At 33.2% G+C, this 16,708-nt stretch overlaps 2 protein-coding genes across 2 annotated transcripts; both read right to left on the bottom strand.

Annotated features, from left to right (window-relative positions):
- Positions 1-2,979: 2,979 nt before the first annotated feature.
- On the bottom strand, positions 2,980-10,464 carry LOC127836556 (synaptogenesis protein syg-2-like). The gene is made up of 7 exons (XM_052363213.1): positions 10,171-10,464; positions 9,759-10,073; positions 9,230-9,529; positions 8,545-8,652; positions 7,432-7,477; positions 7,235-7,287; positions 2,980-4,848 (listed from the first exon to the last, which is right to left on the bottom strand). The coding sequence occupies exons 1-7, from the start codon at positions 10,307-10,309 to the stop codon at positions 4,664-4,666; spliced, it is 1,146 nt and encodes a 381-aa protein (XP_052219173.1). The 5' UTR covers positions 10,310-10,464; the 3' UTR covers positions 2,980-4,663.
- Positions 10,465-10,590: 126 nt separating this feature from the next.
- On the bottom strand, positions 10,591-15,264 carry LOC127835804 (B-cell receptor CD22-like). Its single transcript, XM_052362239.1, has 8 exons — positions 15,166-15,264; positions 14,344-14,688; positions 13,580-13,906; positions 12,888-13,181; positions 12,118-12,420; positions 11,676-11,972; positions 11,008-11,304; positions 10,591-10,877 (listed from the first exon to the last, which is right to left on the bottom strand). The coding sequence occupies exons 1-8, from the start codon at positions 15,206-15,208 to the stop codon at positions 10,591-10,593; spliced, it is 2,193 nt and encodes a 730-aa protein (XP_052218199.1). The 5' UTR covers positions 15,209-15,264.
- Between the last annotated feature and the right edge of the window lie 1,444 nt (positions 15,265-16,708).

The following is a 16,708-nucleotide window of genomic DNA, read 5'->3' as shown; positions in this document are numbered from 1 at the left end:
TATTTTCAGAACTTTTGTCTATGACGGTTTTAAGAGACGTTTTTATACAATATTATTGTTAATAAAGTAAATGGAATTTGTTTCAGGTTTTCATATTAGATGCAGCCAACGGTATTATTTTTATTGATATTTCAGTATTACTTACTTGTTGACACCTTTGCTGTAACATTATTTAGTATATTTTCAGTTACCAAGATGGCCTTTTCATTTTGCGTGTCCGCTAACTTTAAGCAGTCAATCATCAGTATTCTGTTCCATGAGCAAACATGCCCTGGGTCATTGCAATTGGATGAAGTCCGCTTAATCAAGATTCTATTGAATGTGTATTTTGCTGCCAATAACATGCCTTATACCTATCTGTTGTGTTGTTGTTCGTTTTTGTTTTTTGAAGCAATTTAGATTATAGAATAATTGATTTACTCACAATGAAATAGTGAGTAAATGACAATATTAAGATTAAGTAAGCTATCTTTGGTGAATATCGAATCATGCATTAACAGAATGTTATCATATTAATTTTGTCCATGACATAATTGACTATCTTCTTCGTATTACAATAATAATCGTATGCACTCAAGTGTAATGAAATTTGTGTCAATGATATATTTTTATTGAATGGAATAATAAGATGATAGATTTATCGAACTGGACTGTTAAACATTATATTTAAATACGAATGCATATGTGTCACGCCTGTATGAGCACTATTAAATTAAACATGTTGCGCAAAGAACTACCTATGTTTTACCTTATGGTGAACACTTCGGAACATTATGTAAGCTTCACATAATAACAAATATGTTGTATAACACAATTTAGACTAGGCTAGCTTTTTCAATGATATCACTTTGGTTCATTATGACCTTCCAACGGAATTTTCGTCATATACTGTGAAGTTATCAGAGGTTTCAGCAATCCGTTAATTTATACCAAAAATAATAAAGTAAATCCAAATGTTTAATCATCACTTGCTGATATCAAATAACAAACAAATAAAATTAACCCTATTAGAATCCTTGTTCCTATTTTATTGTTACATAATTGTCCGTGACCACCTATTCCTGGACACAGAATTGTTGATGCAGGTTCGATTCTTCGATTCTTCTGTAATATATAGTAGTAATTGTAACGATACGTTTAGATATCCATTTGCTGTAAACGTTTTAACAAACGATATATTGTATATCGTACTAAATCGTTTTTGACGATGCTGCGAAGCAGCACGTCTAAGTTATCATACCATAACAAAATTCTTCACAATGGCGACCTATGTAAAAGACCGAGCCAGTCCGATTGAGATAACTCGATTTTTCTAATCGGCATACCTCGCTAATTATCATTGATAAAGGTAAAGGAAGCTCAGCTATAATTAGGACAGCAAATAATGGGAAAAAGATTTAATAATAGTTTGAAAACGTTATTTTTAAATCAGTTATATTCAATCCATTATATGTTTATAGATCAATGAAACAACTATGCATTTTCTGTATTGTATTTGACATTTGTCGTGATTCTGTAAATAAATTGGAATGAAAACGTGTATAATTAACGTTTAACGCGATCATGAGTGTAGAGAAAACAAATTATTTCGAACCTGCCATTTGTAAACGTTATAGCGAGTATGGTATATAAACAGCATTATAGCCATACGATATTTATGAAACCCGCTCGTATGCGTGCTTTCTCATTGTGTATATTTAATAAACTTTTCAAACAGAAATTACAGAGCCACATTAGTGCACATACTATGTTTGATAATTCATTCATTTGTTGGATATTGTTTGCTGTTTTAAACACATATTAGGTCATATCGCGGAGATGTAATGAACCTTTCCATGTATTCATGGGCGAACTTACGTATTCAATTGCTCTTACGACTATGCGCTCATACATACGTTCGGGAATCATCATGAAATTATTGCCGTACTTAACGAATAAACATGCCAAAGCTTATTGAATTAGAGAAAAAAACACACACATCAAAAGAGAAAAATCAAATGTTCATGCACATGGGCATGTGAAATCACGTCCGTACACATAACATCATTAACTTAGAAAAGGAAACAACGAAAAATAAAGTTTGGTATGATATACCTGTGACATTAAAGAGCATGAGTTAATTAAAGAGCATGTCAAGTTTTGAATATATCTGCAGAAACGTAATGTTATAACCCACAATTGTTTTACAAGCCTCGCCGTTATATTATTCTAAGCCTTGCCTGATATATAACAAAAAGATCATGCAGTAACCTGTTATTCTCTATATATACCGGCAATGTAAATCGACGGTTTTTTTTGGTAAAAACAATTGGAAAAACAGACGTATGTTACGTCTACAATAAAAAAAACATCGTCAGGAGATGAACTCCTTTAGGAGCTTTCTTTGCCGGTGTTTAGACTTACAATTAACATGAATATCAATAATCTGCCTTTGATGCTAAGCAGTCTGTATGCTCAAGAAACGTCTTGTTATTCTTAATGACTGTGCTGACGAACAACAACGGACACATGTATATTGAACTTGTAATTGTGTTATTCATTTAATCAAAATTCTAATCTATTTAGTTAAATAATAAGAAGTGTCCATACTAGTGTACCAAATATTCATCATGATCACTGCTAAAAATACCATGCGATTGAACCTGGTTTAAATATATCATCGAAGATTTAGCGTAGGCAATTATTTCAGAACGCATCCATATATATTTCAAAAAGTGTAGTCTTTTTATAAGTAATGTCTACTGACTGTATAGTCATAATGCGCACGTTCCATACTTAGATTGAATATTGAATTTTTTGTTTGTAACGAGCCCAAACTTAAATGTTCCTGGAAACAATTACCACCTGGACCCCAACATCGTACACTAAAAGGTTTTTCTCCATGGTGTACATTCGTCGTGTGAAATGTATGTATATACGGACACGACAAACACAGTTTTCCAGAAGGAAGAATGATGGATGAAACAACGTCGACTAGCAAACAAGAAATGGTCTTTATTTAAAACATATAACAAAGTGTTCATAAAATTCATGAAAATACATACCATACGACAATTAACATAAAAACAGTATTACAGTTTTAGGTTTAACCGATTGAAGGGATCCTAAACCTCACACTAAGCTCAGAGTTAAAACTGATTTGATGGTGCAGCTGCAACTTTTTTGGTAATCTTAATATGCAGCATTTATAATTTTAGTTTGACAAACGTAACATGTAAAGTGAGATACATAACTATTTATTTATTCTGTTTATACAAAAGTTGCGTTTTGAAAACATAAAACTATTAACATAACACACTTAAAAGTGCTGAATATGAGAGCCACACTCTGGCACTAAACCGTGGTTAACACATTTGAAAGGTTCAATGTCACCAAAGGAAAATTACATATTCAGCGTTTTTCATATAACAATTCCAGCACGAGGTCGAGGATCGACCAATGATCGAAATAATGGTTTTGGTGTCTTATATTATTCAATCAAAGTTTGAAGTGATTGGCCATGAGATTTCAGGACGACTTGATCGAGTAGCATAATGCTGGTGGTGTTGACATACTTGCATGTTCATAAAGACAAAGAGTTAAAAAGATGATTGAACACTTAGTCATTATACCATTTTTCAATAATTACATACAAACAAAATGCAAAACAAATACTGCACATAGAATGAACACAATACGTTTTGAACAGCATTTTTATTTTAACATGTTTTCATATTTTATATGTTTTCGTCGTCAAATTGTCACTGATGCTTGAATAGTTTCCAAACACCAGCTGAACATTGAACGTTTGATTTTGTTTTACTTTTTTATCTGTAGTGAATAGATAGAAACTGCTCATTTCAATGAGTGGAAAACTCCCTCGTAAAAATACTATTTCCATGATCGATAAAACAATTGTTTTATACTCGAAACATGCACATACTAAAAACACATTACAGCAATTCTAAATAACACTTGTAACAAACACATGTACATTAATAATGTGCTAAGAACGATCTTAAGTTTAAGATATGATTTAAATAGTGTTTAATTAATCCAAATAACCATAGATTTAATATCTGTGAAATACTGTTATTAAATCATGTTAGATAAGTCGTTCGTGAATATTCATATAGTTTTACGAAAATAATAGCATAACGATATCAATTACATTAGTGTAAAAATATATTTGAGTTGTATCCCTTTAATTGGTAAACGCTTTTATTGTTTAACGGATTTTCGTCATACACATGTTAACTTAGGCAATTAAATAGTGTTGTATCTGTTACTGTTATGTTCACTTGTTTCGTTAAATATTACACTTAAAATCGTAAACTTATTATTTAACTATAATATATTGTCTATGTTCCTATTTGTAAGATTAAAGTAGTTAAGTCATAAACGAAACGCGTTGATCAGTTGAATTCAAAAGCTGCATTCTTATAGGAAAATTAAATATGCTTATCGTCAAATAAATTTGACTCTACATGTTTCAATATGAATGGAAAACATTAAACAATCTAAATTCACTTTTGTTTGTATTAATTCAATCCACATTCTACACATACTTACAATTAACGATCATTAAAAAGTATACTCAAACAACGTTCAATGTGTGAATACTTTATTTTGCGCTATAAATGTTTTTGGATGAAATCACAACAATTACAAAATGAAACGCTATTTATGTTTCTGAAAACGACAAATTAACATAGGCGTTTTCCTGATTCACGATTGCACGATCAGTTTCAGTAACTTGATTTACACGGTTCATAACACTATAATCATGTTTTCCACCAGGTGATAAAACCGAATATTCATGAAAAGAAGTTTCCGCAAGTGTCTCGTACTGGTTTGTTTGCTGGGCTTCTGAAATAAAACAATTGTTTGAATTCATTTCATATTGTTTCGCATTTTTTCAAACGTTGAAAACCCAAAATGATCTTCATTCTATATCTAATGCGTATTGTTTATGTTTGATGCTGTATTTCATATATTCTCACGTGTTTGATGGCAATAAACATCGAATTTAATAGACCCTAGAGTAAATTACTTATTTTCCTCTCATAATTTATTTGAAATGTAATATTTCTATTAAGCTGACTTTTGATCTAGATTTCTTGCCATATGCAATACAGCGGCAACATTTCCGTCAATAACAAGAGCACCGCATAACGGTTGCCACGCTCGGCTGCGAAAGCTTGTCAGAATTTTTTTTTTAGAGGTCACAGTGACCTTGACCTTTGATCTAGTGGCCCAACAAGAGATGTGTTTGTCAGAAACACAATGCCCCCTACTGCGCCGCATTGAAATAAAATTTATATTTATCATTTCGTAGGTATAGAAATCATCTCCGTTTAAAGGTTCTTACTTCCCTTAAATTTTGTCCAATCCAACCGGGGGTGGGGTGGGAGGGGTGGGGAGGGTCTCACAGTCAATTAGGACCATGTCAGACATCACTGACAACCAAGGCCTGTGGTTTAAAAGAGATCATAGCCAGAGTTGATAATGTATCTATGGACATAAGTCCACAGGTATGTAATGAACATCAAAGAAATTATAATTATATCATTTAAAAAAAACTTTAACAAATCAATCATTTGGGTTATAAATAATCAAAATAATAAAACTGTAAAAAGAACTTCAATTCTTGGTAAGGAAATATATAATATGAGATTTATACTTATATAAATTACTTCCCTGGAAAATAATTGTCTGTAACAAATCTCAATTTTTAGTAGCAAATAATTAAAAGCCACTACCGTGGCTGTAGATTCACCACTCAAAATGTGCAGCTCCATGAGATACACATGCACGCCAAATATATAAAGTGGCTATGTTCAATATTGAATAATTTTCTCCCTTTTTAAAGCTTATTACTTCCCTTAAATCTGTATTTTTTACCATAGACCGTAAAGGATGACCTTGACCTTGACCTTTTACCAAAATGTGTTTGTCAGAAACACAATGCCGCCTACTGCGCCGCTTTGATTTATTTAACAAAAATATATAAGTGGGCAGGTCAGATAACTATGTCCATTTAAAGCTTATTACTTCCCTTGACTTTGATTTTTCGACCCTAGACCTTGAAGGATGATGTTCACCTTGAAATTTTACCACTCAAAATGTGCAGCTCCATGAGATACACATGCCTGCCAAATATCAAGATGCTATCTTCAATATTTAAAAAGTTATGGCCAATGTTAAGGTTTTAGCACGACGCCTACAGCGGACGTCGGACGGCGGACGACGAGCTGGCTATGACAATAGCCCGGGTTTTCTCCAAAAACAGCCTCGCTAAAATGATGGTATTCACCAAATATATAAAAAACTAACTGCGATTTTCGAACACAACCAATAACTTTTGTATCGTCTATGTTCATTTAAATTTACATAAATGTTTAATAAAAATATTAAAACTTAACTAACTACAATACATTATTGTAACATACACGCTTAAACTAAACTTGTGTTTGCACAACTATCCTCTTATAATGATAACATAAAGATAATGATAAAACATTTTGCAAGTAATGCCCGTTGATATAATGAATTAAGTACTTCATGTGGCCTGCATATAAGCGACATTAATAAGAATGTCGATGCTGACAGAGGGGCCTTAGTCTATCATGAAGGCCATTTCACAATGAACTCTAGATTTCCTGCCAGTGGTATTTACATGGTATTGTTTGACAATTACATAGTTCAAAGTGTTAAATGTGTGTATGCCTAATATATAAGCGAAACAATAATTATCAAACGAGATCACATACTAACGAATCCAATAATTTCGCTAAATGAAGCCTTCAAAATGAGTTACCTTACTAGATAATCATCTATATTTGTCTTGTGATTGCATTTATAGAATATGGTATAATTGCACATTTCTTTCAACTTCTTCAATAGATTCTATTTAATTTATACAATAGAATGTGTTATCATTCTGTGAGTAAAACAAAATAAAAGAAACATTGAAAGAATAATTCGGCACACTATTCATGTTCATTTCTTCCTTCGTGTAAAATGATTACACTATTTTACATTTTACAACTCGATATGTATGCAGCATATATAACACAATATACATTTGTAAAGCCTGCCATTTAAATAGTATTGTCCACGCGGATTGTCTGAGTTTTTGTAATATTCCCTGTTAATATTTGATTGTGTGTGTATTATAGATTATATATATTTACATGTTTCATTAAATTTAACAACATTGTGGTGACACGCATTTATATATTCAAAATCATACCGACTCGGTAGGCTTCATATTCGGAACTGGTATTTGCAGAAGGGACATCGGCTCTGGAGCAAAATATGTCATTTTTCGTTTTTGACTCTATCCCGCAGAAAAATGAACAACATAATTACGCAGTACACTTTTAATAAAGTGAACGCCAATATTGGACAACGGAATATTTATCTCAACAAATAAAATAATGTACATACTGTCTATTGAACAGGTCATCGTAAAGAGCACCTTCACCAGGTTTACCTGAAAATGTTCAACGAAATGTATATTAAGTATAAAACACAGTTGGTGCTTAGACACATATAAATAAACTGGTTATATCTTTGCGTTACAATATATTAATAACAAAATTGTACGTAAGATTTAGACAATAAAACATATAATCAATTGAACATCTTTCACTTAAAAAGTGCAAGCTTTACATTGTATTCGAACATGTCACATGAATCTGCAAATTTTATGAATATTGAGGCATTCTCAACTCCAAAATGGCATATCAATGCTTATGAAAATGACGTTAAAGTCCATTTTTCGGCCAACTTTTTTTATAATCTGTTCCTCGAGAACGTTTAGTTTAAAGGTGAGATAAGGGGAGATGCATACCTTTAATACAAAAAAGTATTTAACTCCGTGTGGCAATAAAAAAATTGTAAAGAAACCCTTTTTATTTTGTAAACATAATGTAGTTTTCACAGCCAATGATACAAGATGCTTGTTAAAAAATAAATGAAATAACAAAAAACTTATTTGAAAATATTTGAACGTAAACTGTTTGTTTTTTATAAAGCAAACTACCTTCAAACCCTTTAGAGTCTCGGTTTTTTTATTTCGCTATATAATATGCAAAGTCGGCTGTGAAATAATAAAAACATTTCACAATTGTTACTTTTTATTTGCATGTGTATTTTGTCTAAGAATGGGATTTGGATTCCCGTAAAACAAAAGTTTAGATGTTGTCTAACAGGATATTATACGCTGCATGTATTGGTCCAACTTTGCGTTATCGACGAATGATTGTCTAGAATATTTATCTAAGCAATGGTTCAGTACAATGTTTCAATTACAGCACAGTATTGGTCGCCCCATGAATAGTATGCTATACAATGTGCCTTCACTATGATCAATGCATGGTACCAGTACTTCGGAGTATCGAACCATAGATTCGGATTGGGGGTAAATAGTAGTATTCAACTATGTATTTAAAACCTTAATGGGCCTATAAACTTACTGTTTGGCCGATTTATTCGTATATAAACTACGTAATGCTAATAATGTATAATATACCATAAACGCTTATTTAGTATACATACGTTTAAACGCTTTCCTATATTTCCACAGCACCGCCAAAATGACTGCAACGAGAGTTCCGCCTACAGCACCACCTACTGCAGCCCCAACAGATGGAGAGGATCCGTTATCTAATTAAATGCATAAGCAGTGCGAGTTAATATTTACACATGTATGTCCCCCAATTCATTTTTTTATAAAAAAAATTCGTTAAACAATAATGCAATAGGTTGGCTATAACATGAATTGTTAATGAACTTTATAAAACTTAATTGCGGAAACGGGATTGTCCCAATGGCCATTAACATAGCAGATACACTTGATATTCTGAATGTTATATAAAGGTTTTACTTTAAACGTGTTAGAATGTTATTTTTTCGACAATCGACAGTAGGTCACAATTTTTATTATTTTTTTTTTAATAAATTAATATTATTTTGTTCAATATGTGTTTTCACCCCATGGACATTGCACCGCGAATTACGTTGTTTATTATTCTAAGGGATGGAATCAAATAAGAATAATGACATGTCTTAATGCCGATGCGATGTTCTGAATATGAAGCCTGCTAATATGGTATGATCTTGAACATGCAAATGCGTGTCCACTGTGAATGCCATCCAAATTGTTATCAAAACAATTTTAAGTATTTAACAAAATTATATTGTAAATACGATAAACTATCAAACGCAAAACGTAAATACATACCTGAAAATACAGACTGTGTTGTCACACTTAATACAGTAGTATCATCAGATTTGCCAATTATATTCTCTGCATACATTTTAACTTCATACTTGGTACCCGCAACTAATTCACCAATACTCAGTTGAGTCACTGTTGAAGATACGTTTATGTAAGTCCAGGTTACATCGGCTGCCTTTTTATAACCGATCACGAACCATTGGTCTTCTCCCCCATCAAATCCAGGTATCCATCTAACTGCGATAGAACTTTCAGTCACCAAGGCGTCGACGACAAGAAGTTGCTGTGGCAAAGACGGCTGCTCTATAAAATGCAAGGCAAATATTCTGCTAATGTTTCATATATTGTTTCTATGGAATGCTTGTCACTGTGCTCAGTAAAAGGAATAACATTAAATTTAATAACTATGTGTCTTAAAATTAGTTTGCAAATCAATGGTATTGTTTGATATTCAATTAAATATATTATAGTATCATAATATCAATATATTTTTAGCATACCGCAAAGCAAAACAAGAGTTAATTCAGCATACCATTGGCTCGAATGATAAATGTTTGCTCTGTGGATCCGAAGTTATTGTTAGTACGGACCGAATAGTTTGTGAAATCGCCAATTTGTAGTTGCGATATTAAAAGGGTTGTCTGGAGACTGTCCTTTGATATATGAATTCGAAACCTGCTGTTATTATGAAGTATTGCCCATTCACCATCTATCTGCTTACTCCATACATATGCTGCGTCAATGGGTGATGGAAAGGCAATGACAGTGAAAGTTAAAACAGCTGAGGAATTTCTTCTTCTATATATGGTGCTAATTGGTGGGGCAAATGGAGATGGTCTTGGTGAACCTGATTGTATATAAATAACAATTATGAAGCAACCAATACTATCGGGTTTGATGTCTAAAAACATAATCGATAAATTACATAAACAAACTTCACTTACAAGTAATTCTGATCTCTAGTTCGCGAATCTGTTGAACTGCATTATGGATGTTCTTTCCTTTACATTGATAGACTCCCATATCATATTCACATCGCGCATTGGACAAATGAGCGGATATGGTGTTGTTGTGGGCATCCATTAATAAGCGCTCATCACCTTTCGTAATATTTACAAGTTCTAGTTTTGCTAAAGGGTCGCTGTCAACATCACATAGTAGCGTCACAGACTGACTTTCGTTTATGGTTATACTTGATGCGAAATTTGACCCGTCGGCATAAAATCGTCTTATGTTCGCGGGATCAAAAATATATACAAACATATGATAACGAAATGTGCGTAATTGTGTACCTCGCCCCTTATGACAATGTCGTCATATGCATGCTTTCTTTACGATACTTCTATGTAGTAAATTTTTCCTGTTTACTCACATTGCACATCCACGTAAAATGTTGTTTCTGTGTATTCATCCTGGGTGGCACAACCAGTAGGATCCATAGTGTTGTTAACTCTACATTTGTAGTACCCTTCGTTTGAGAGCTTCACACTCGACAGCGAAATATTTTGTTGAGATCCAATTGTTAAAGTATTTCCGTGGAACCACGTGAATCTCGTCTCCGGTGGGTTTCCAGCCGTGAAGGGACAAGTTACAGATAACGTTGTGTTCAATAAAACCGTATAATTGCCAACGAACATAGCATATGCTGTTGCTGAAAAAAAACGAGATTGATTAATATCGTGTAACAGTTGTCGTTAAGCAAAAAATGCATGTTTACTTCCATGCGATATTTTTAGAAAACTGCATATCAACATAACACTTTAAACAAAATAACTTTCTACCTAAGACGTCTAGATAAAAACTGGACTGATTTGTTCCATTTATAATCCCATCGAATGTTGTGTGCATTTCATTATTGGCTATGCAAGTGTAGTTGCCACTTTGGTGTCTACTGACGTTGTTGATAAAGAAGCCATCATCAATTCCACTATTGACCGGTGTCCATAAGAACTTTGAACCCGGTTCACTCTTCGACGTGCATCTACCCGAGACGGAATGGCCACGGATCACCTTAAGATGTTTTGTTTCGGAATACGTTTCACACGTTTGGAAAGTACATTTTGGCGCCTCAGGTGCAACTATGTATACAAGATAGAAGAAATAATAACTTGGACTTCGGCAGTTACAAAAGCGAAAGGTCATCTTGACATGCACATTTATTGCCATGCTATTCTCAGACATATACGAACGATATATATATAACATATTGTTTTCAGAAAATTGAAGTTTATCTAATTGTTCGAACGATCGCATATGATTTGCAAATATTTAAACGAATAGATTCATGGCAAAACTAGAAAAATTGGAAGGAAGCAGATGGACATAACCCTTAAGCATAAATTTCTGTCTGACATTACAAATATAAACCTTATCATGCAATCAATAGTCAGCATTGTTTTGAGAATCCACTTCCACTGATAATATATGAATATAGGAAAAAGCTACTTACACAATACATTGACGGAAACATTCGAATAACTTGAAGTGTCCCTAGCTTCTACTCCAGTAGGGTCGAGTGTATTTGTTGCAATACACCCAATGATAGTGTTGTCGACAAAACTGATGTTCCATTTAGTTCCGTTTGCAACTATAACACCACTTAATATCCACGAATAACGCGATGCCGGATTAGAAAAAGCATTGCATCCGAAACTGACCTCTCGACCTTTAATAACGCTTATAGTTGGAATGTTTATGTGTTGATTGGCTTGCCCACGGTGATAGATAGAAAGATTGGTCACTGGATCTATAATGTTTAAACATTATTTTTGGAAATTTTGAAAGTATCATGCTTATATTCGTTACCATCTTCCTGATATAACCAGGTAGAGACTATTAGCTTTCGTACCATTTAATACAGACTTTACATTTATTACACAAATTATACTCACATAAAATTTCAAATGTGTAGTAGTCAGTGATATTTCCGTAAACAACATCCCGTGCGAGAGTTGCATTCATTTCATTTACCACTTCAAGTGTGTATCGAAAATTATTGCTTGGCTGCATACGTTGAATTGAAAGCTGTGACCCATTCTGCTTTACATCATATGGCAGCGTCCATGTATACCGTGACGGAGGAGGATTGCTTTTGCTGGTACACGTCATTGTAAAGGGTTCATTGAAGACAGCCCGTATACTGTTTGATAGTATCGGAAAAGTTTTGATTTGACAGGACGGAGCAGACGGCGGATCTATTGTAAAAAAAGTCGTTCTGAATGCAAGCCAACATCTCACATGCATTGTTCAATAAAAATTGCATAACAATCTTTGGTTGTTAGCCAAGGCAATATGCAGCAAGACTTTTCTTATAATTTATGTAGAATCGTATTTTGATTTGATCAAAATAAAATAATGATTTATTTCGGGTATGTTGCTTAAGAAACAAAGCAAAACAACACAGTTTGGCTATGGCAAACTCTATATTAAAGTAACATACAGTTTAAGTGATTATAATATACGATCATATGTCACCTAATCGGAAAAAATAAAGAGGGACAACATTTCTTGATAAAGATTTTAAATGAGTTTTAAAAGATTTCTCAACTAGATGATAAATGGATTAGTTAAATGAATTAAATGACGATGTGATCAGTAAACTATACTGTAATGAATCAGTTTCTTATTACCGTAGGAGGTACTTTTTGTCTTAAATACTTACATAAAATATTCACATTTAACGCTGTTGTATTTTCAGCTGGTATCCTGGATCCATTCGTTGGATCCAGCAAACTGTTGGCTCTGCATACGATTTGTTCTTGCTCGTTACTTGTTGAAAATTTTATTGTTATGAACGAGCTGCTAATTAGAGAGCCGTTAAATGTAGCCCACGAAATGCTCGGCGCCGGGTTGCCAGACGAGGCACATTCTAGCGTCATGGTACTGTGTTGAATTACAGATATATTTGATGGTACAAATGCCGTATTGTACATTATTGTCGGCTTAGTTGGAATGCCTAGAATCATAAAAACATACAAACATCGTGTAATTGTTTAAGATGCTTATAGTCGTATAATTCAAATGAACGGTACAAATTGAACTTAAACGCGATCCACATTTATAAAGAATTTAATGAATGCTGTATGGAAGCTTTACATGTTCATAATCTATTTATGATTTTAGTGGACTGTTTGATTATCACATGATAAGGGAAATCCGCCAGTACGTGTTTACTATTATGTGTAAACTATGTATTATTTGGATACCATGACAGAGTATCGCACTAATTGTGACAGGTGGCAGAAAAAGTATCATTCGATTAAAGCAAATGAATTGTATGAAAAAGAGGTGAACTTAAGTGGAGCCATATAATATTCAAACAGATAACTTATCTCCAACGTATAAAAAACATACTCAACACATTGATCTTCAGAGTCCTGTTAGACATGACTTGTCCAAATCCGTTTGAGACATTACAATATACCCGTGCATCTTGATAGTAAAGGGTAGGCGTCATTGTTAGACTGCTTGTCGTCACATCTGCCAATGTTGAACTGCTGCTGTATACAGAGAAGTCAACATCATCACTGTAATCAGAAGGAGTAAGTTTGTCCAAATACCAGGTGATATTGGGTGATGGACGTCCGACGGATGATACACAGTGGAGGTAGCTGAGAGGCACGTTGGGTAGGACGGATATTACTGGTACTTCTGGGGTCAGGGTTGCATATACTACAGGAACTAAAACCACATTTTCAATGCATTAAAAAGGTCGTAAAAGTAGATGCATTTTTCTAACATATTCAAACATATAATGAATTTTCTTTTAAAACGTCAATAAACTAATCTACTCATAAGCATACAAGTCGAAGTGTTATGTAAACTATACTCGCTACATGAAATATGTGAAGAAATAATTTTTGTTCATGGCACTGATTATTTCTTTTTCTTTCGATACAGCACTACTTCTAATTAGGAAGATTTGTGCCGGCGCATATTGTTAAGCGGTAAAAACTATACAAAGGTACTCATTTGGATGTTTATTCAAAATTATTTATATTGTAAGTGTTCAGGATATAGATCATATTTATTCGTGTGTGTAAGTTATAAAACGAAACGCATTATTTGCGCAACTTGATTTAAAACAGAAAACAACACATAAATGAACAATGTTTTACCTGTTATTATTAGTGTGACTTCATTACTGAATGTTGCCTGTGTGTTGATTGAAACCGAACACTTCCACTTGTCTTCATGATTAATTATTTTCAAAGGTTTCAATATACACGTAAATCCCGTTCCACTGCACACACAAGTCGAAAAATCATCTGGTATGGTAGGTGGTACAAAGGCACAAGCGTTATTAGTGTAACCCATTACAAGGATAAGTGATGAGGTACTATTCCCTGCTGGTTGACGAAACCATCTTACAACTGTTGCAGTCGGATGTGTGCAGGTTAATTTTAAGGCTTCGTTTACCTTCACCGATGTTGCGTTGGATATCAAAACTGGAGCCTGGGTGCCTAGCAAACAAAAACAGTTTTATGAAAACTTATTTTGTATTTTTGTTGTTGTTGTGTTTTTTTGTTTGTTTTTTTTTTTAGTTCTTGCGCAGTTTTGATAATTATAGATGCATATGACTATACATATAAGCGTTTACTCCTTTTATAATAATCTTTTAAGTATGAATTAGTCGCAAAACGTTTAAAATTATGTTCCAATATATTTTTCACGCACTGTGGTTTATGGTATTAACTCTTCAAAGTTTACCATGATTAAAGTTTAACCCCACAAAGAAGAATTGATATATCCTTTTCTTTGTTTTTTATGAGAGCATTCCTAATACATATTTATAATGGTGAACGAAGATAAATATTCGTATCAGAAATATCAGGTAATTATTTCAAGTTTTTGGCATAATAATATTAAGATATGTTTACATTTCAGATTCAATACATTGTTTATGTTAAGTTGTTTTATGTTATCATATTCTTACCTACATGATATATATTCAAAACAATAGTAACAATTATCAATCCACATTTCAACCACATCTTAATGCACACGGATCTCAACACGTCGATATACTCAAAACTATGCATGTAAACCGTGTAGTGGACCAGTACACAGATCCCGACGAGTTAAATGTAAACAGGCTGACACAGCACATACACTTGCGAATGTTTGAATAAATAGAGTCCAACAATCGCATGAAAAGAAGATTTGAATCTGTGTAAATGTAATTCATGCTTATGCTTTTTAATTAAAACCTTGTTATTTACTGTAACAAACGTTTAACAAGTCATTTAAAGAACATATTTAAGACCGACTTGTAGTTAGCTTTTGAGTTACGACTCGGTAGCGTGTTAGAAAGTTACGACATGTAAGTCTGTGAGAAAGTCGTTAGCCTATGAGTACGTTATGACTTGTATGCAAGTTATTGATCTGAGACTAATAAGCGACTGATTAAATTAATACTCGAAGCCAGTGAGTGAATTTCGAATTTTAAAGTCATTGAATAGGTAACGATTTGAAAGCTAGACATGTTCAATTGTCACAACTTAATATTTGCATATAAAAAATCTATAAAACTGGTCTTAGAAAAGTAATTTAACTCGGGTTTATTGAAACTGTTTCCAGTTATTTTACATTTGACAAAGACTACGATTTTTCTTATTCAAGTTCTTTAACATTCAGCACGTTCGGTTTGGTTATAAACAATGTTGTTAAATTAATATATCGAATTGAGTGATTTAAATGGTCTTAACTGGTTTGCCGTCATGAATAGTAGTGTTGACTTTGAAGGCGGAACATCAATGTTATTTTACTAGCCTTTTGTTGCAACAACCAGGACCAAGAACCAAATGATATTTGAACAGCTCCGAACATAATTCACTTAAATTCATAAAGCGCTGAACGCGGAAGAGATATTAAGATTTGATTTGAGGCTGAACAAAATCATTGATTGTAAAGGTTGTAAATGAATATAATTGCCAAATTAAGTCAATGACTTGCTTAGCAAACTATGCTTACTGCGAAATTCAAATACTTGAAACTCTACACGTGTGTGTATACAAGAACCCAATTGTTTTGTAACCCTGGTACCCGATATGTATTTTACTGTACCTTACTAAATGTTTGGCTTTTACCGAATCTCCTACAGTAACACCGGTTTAACATTGTATTGCGACATCATGGTATGTTAAAGAGGCATTATTTAAACGAGTTCGAAAAACAATGAGTTAAATGAGTTTAACGAGTCTTTATTGGGTTTATTGAATTTCTCGTTCTATCTCTTTATTGCATAATTGTGCTTAAATAACTAACTAACGCAGGGTTGAACTGCAATATAAAACTTGTTTACGGTTGGGAAAAATGATATTTTAAAAGTGGAAAGTCGCGTGGAATTGAAACATAGTGTATGAATTTTATTCAAGTTAGCGAAGAAACACACATTTTGGCCTTGTTTGATCTATTTTGTTTGTTTCAAATAATTCATTATAAATATTACTGCATACACTCTATCTGTAATGCTCTCTGGCG

The sequence above is a fragment of the Dreissena polymorpha genome, chromosome 6 (genome assembly GCF_020536995.1).
Source record: "Dreissena polymorpha isolate Duluth1 chromosome 6, UMN_Dpol_1.0, whole genome shotgun sequence".
NCBI lineage: Eukaryota > Metazoa > Mollusca > Bivalvia > Myida > Dreissenidae > Dreissena > Dreissena polymorpha.
This window is presented reverse-complemented; position numbering and strand designations above follow the sequence as displayed.

What these genes read in the sequence shown, in the direction of transcription:
- LOC127835804 (XM_052362239.1), bottom strand. Translation starts at nt 15,208, where the DNA reads ATGTGGATTGATAATTGTTACTATTGTTTTGAATATATATCAT. An exon ending in TTGTTTTGAATATATATCAT is followed by an intron (nt 14,689 to 15,165) that starts GTAGGTAAGAAT and finishes TTTGTTTGCTAG; the next exon opens with GCACCCAGGCTCCAGTTTTG. An exon ending in AGTCACACTAATAATAACAG is followed by an intron (nt 13,907 to 14,343) that starts GTAAAACATTGT and finishes ATGTGGTTTTAG; the next exon opens with TTCCTGTAGTATATGCAACC.
- LOC127836556 (XM_052363213.1), bottom strand. Translation starts at nt 10,309, where the DNA reads ATGGATGCCCACAACAACACCATATCCGCTCATTTGTCCAATGCGCGA. An exon ending in ACTAGAGATCAGAATTACTT is followed by an intron (nt 10,074 to 10,170) that starts GTAAGTGAAGTT and finishes ATATACAATCAG; the next exon opens with GTTCACCAAGACCATCTCCA. An exon ending in AACACAGTCTGTATTTTCAG is followed by an intron (nt 8,653 to 9,229) that starts GTATGTATTTAC and finishes GCATTTAATTAG; the next exon opens with ATAACGGATCCTCTCCATCT.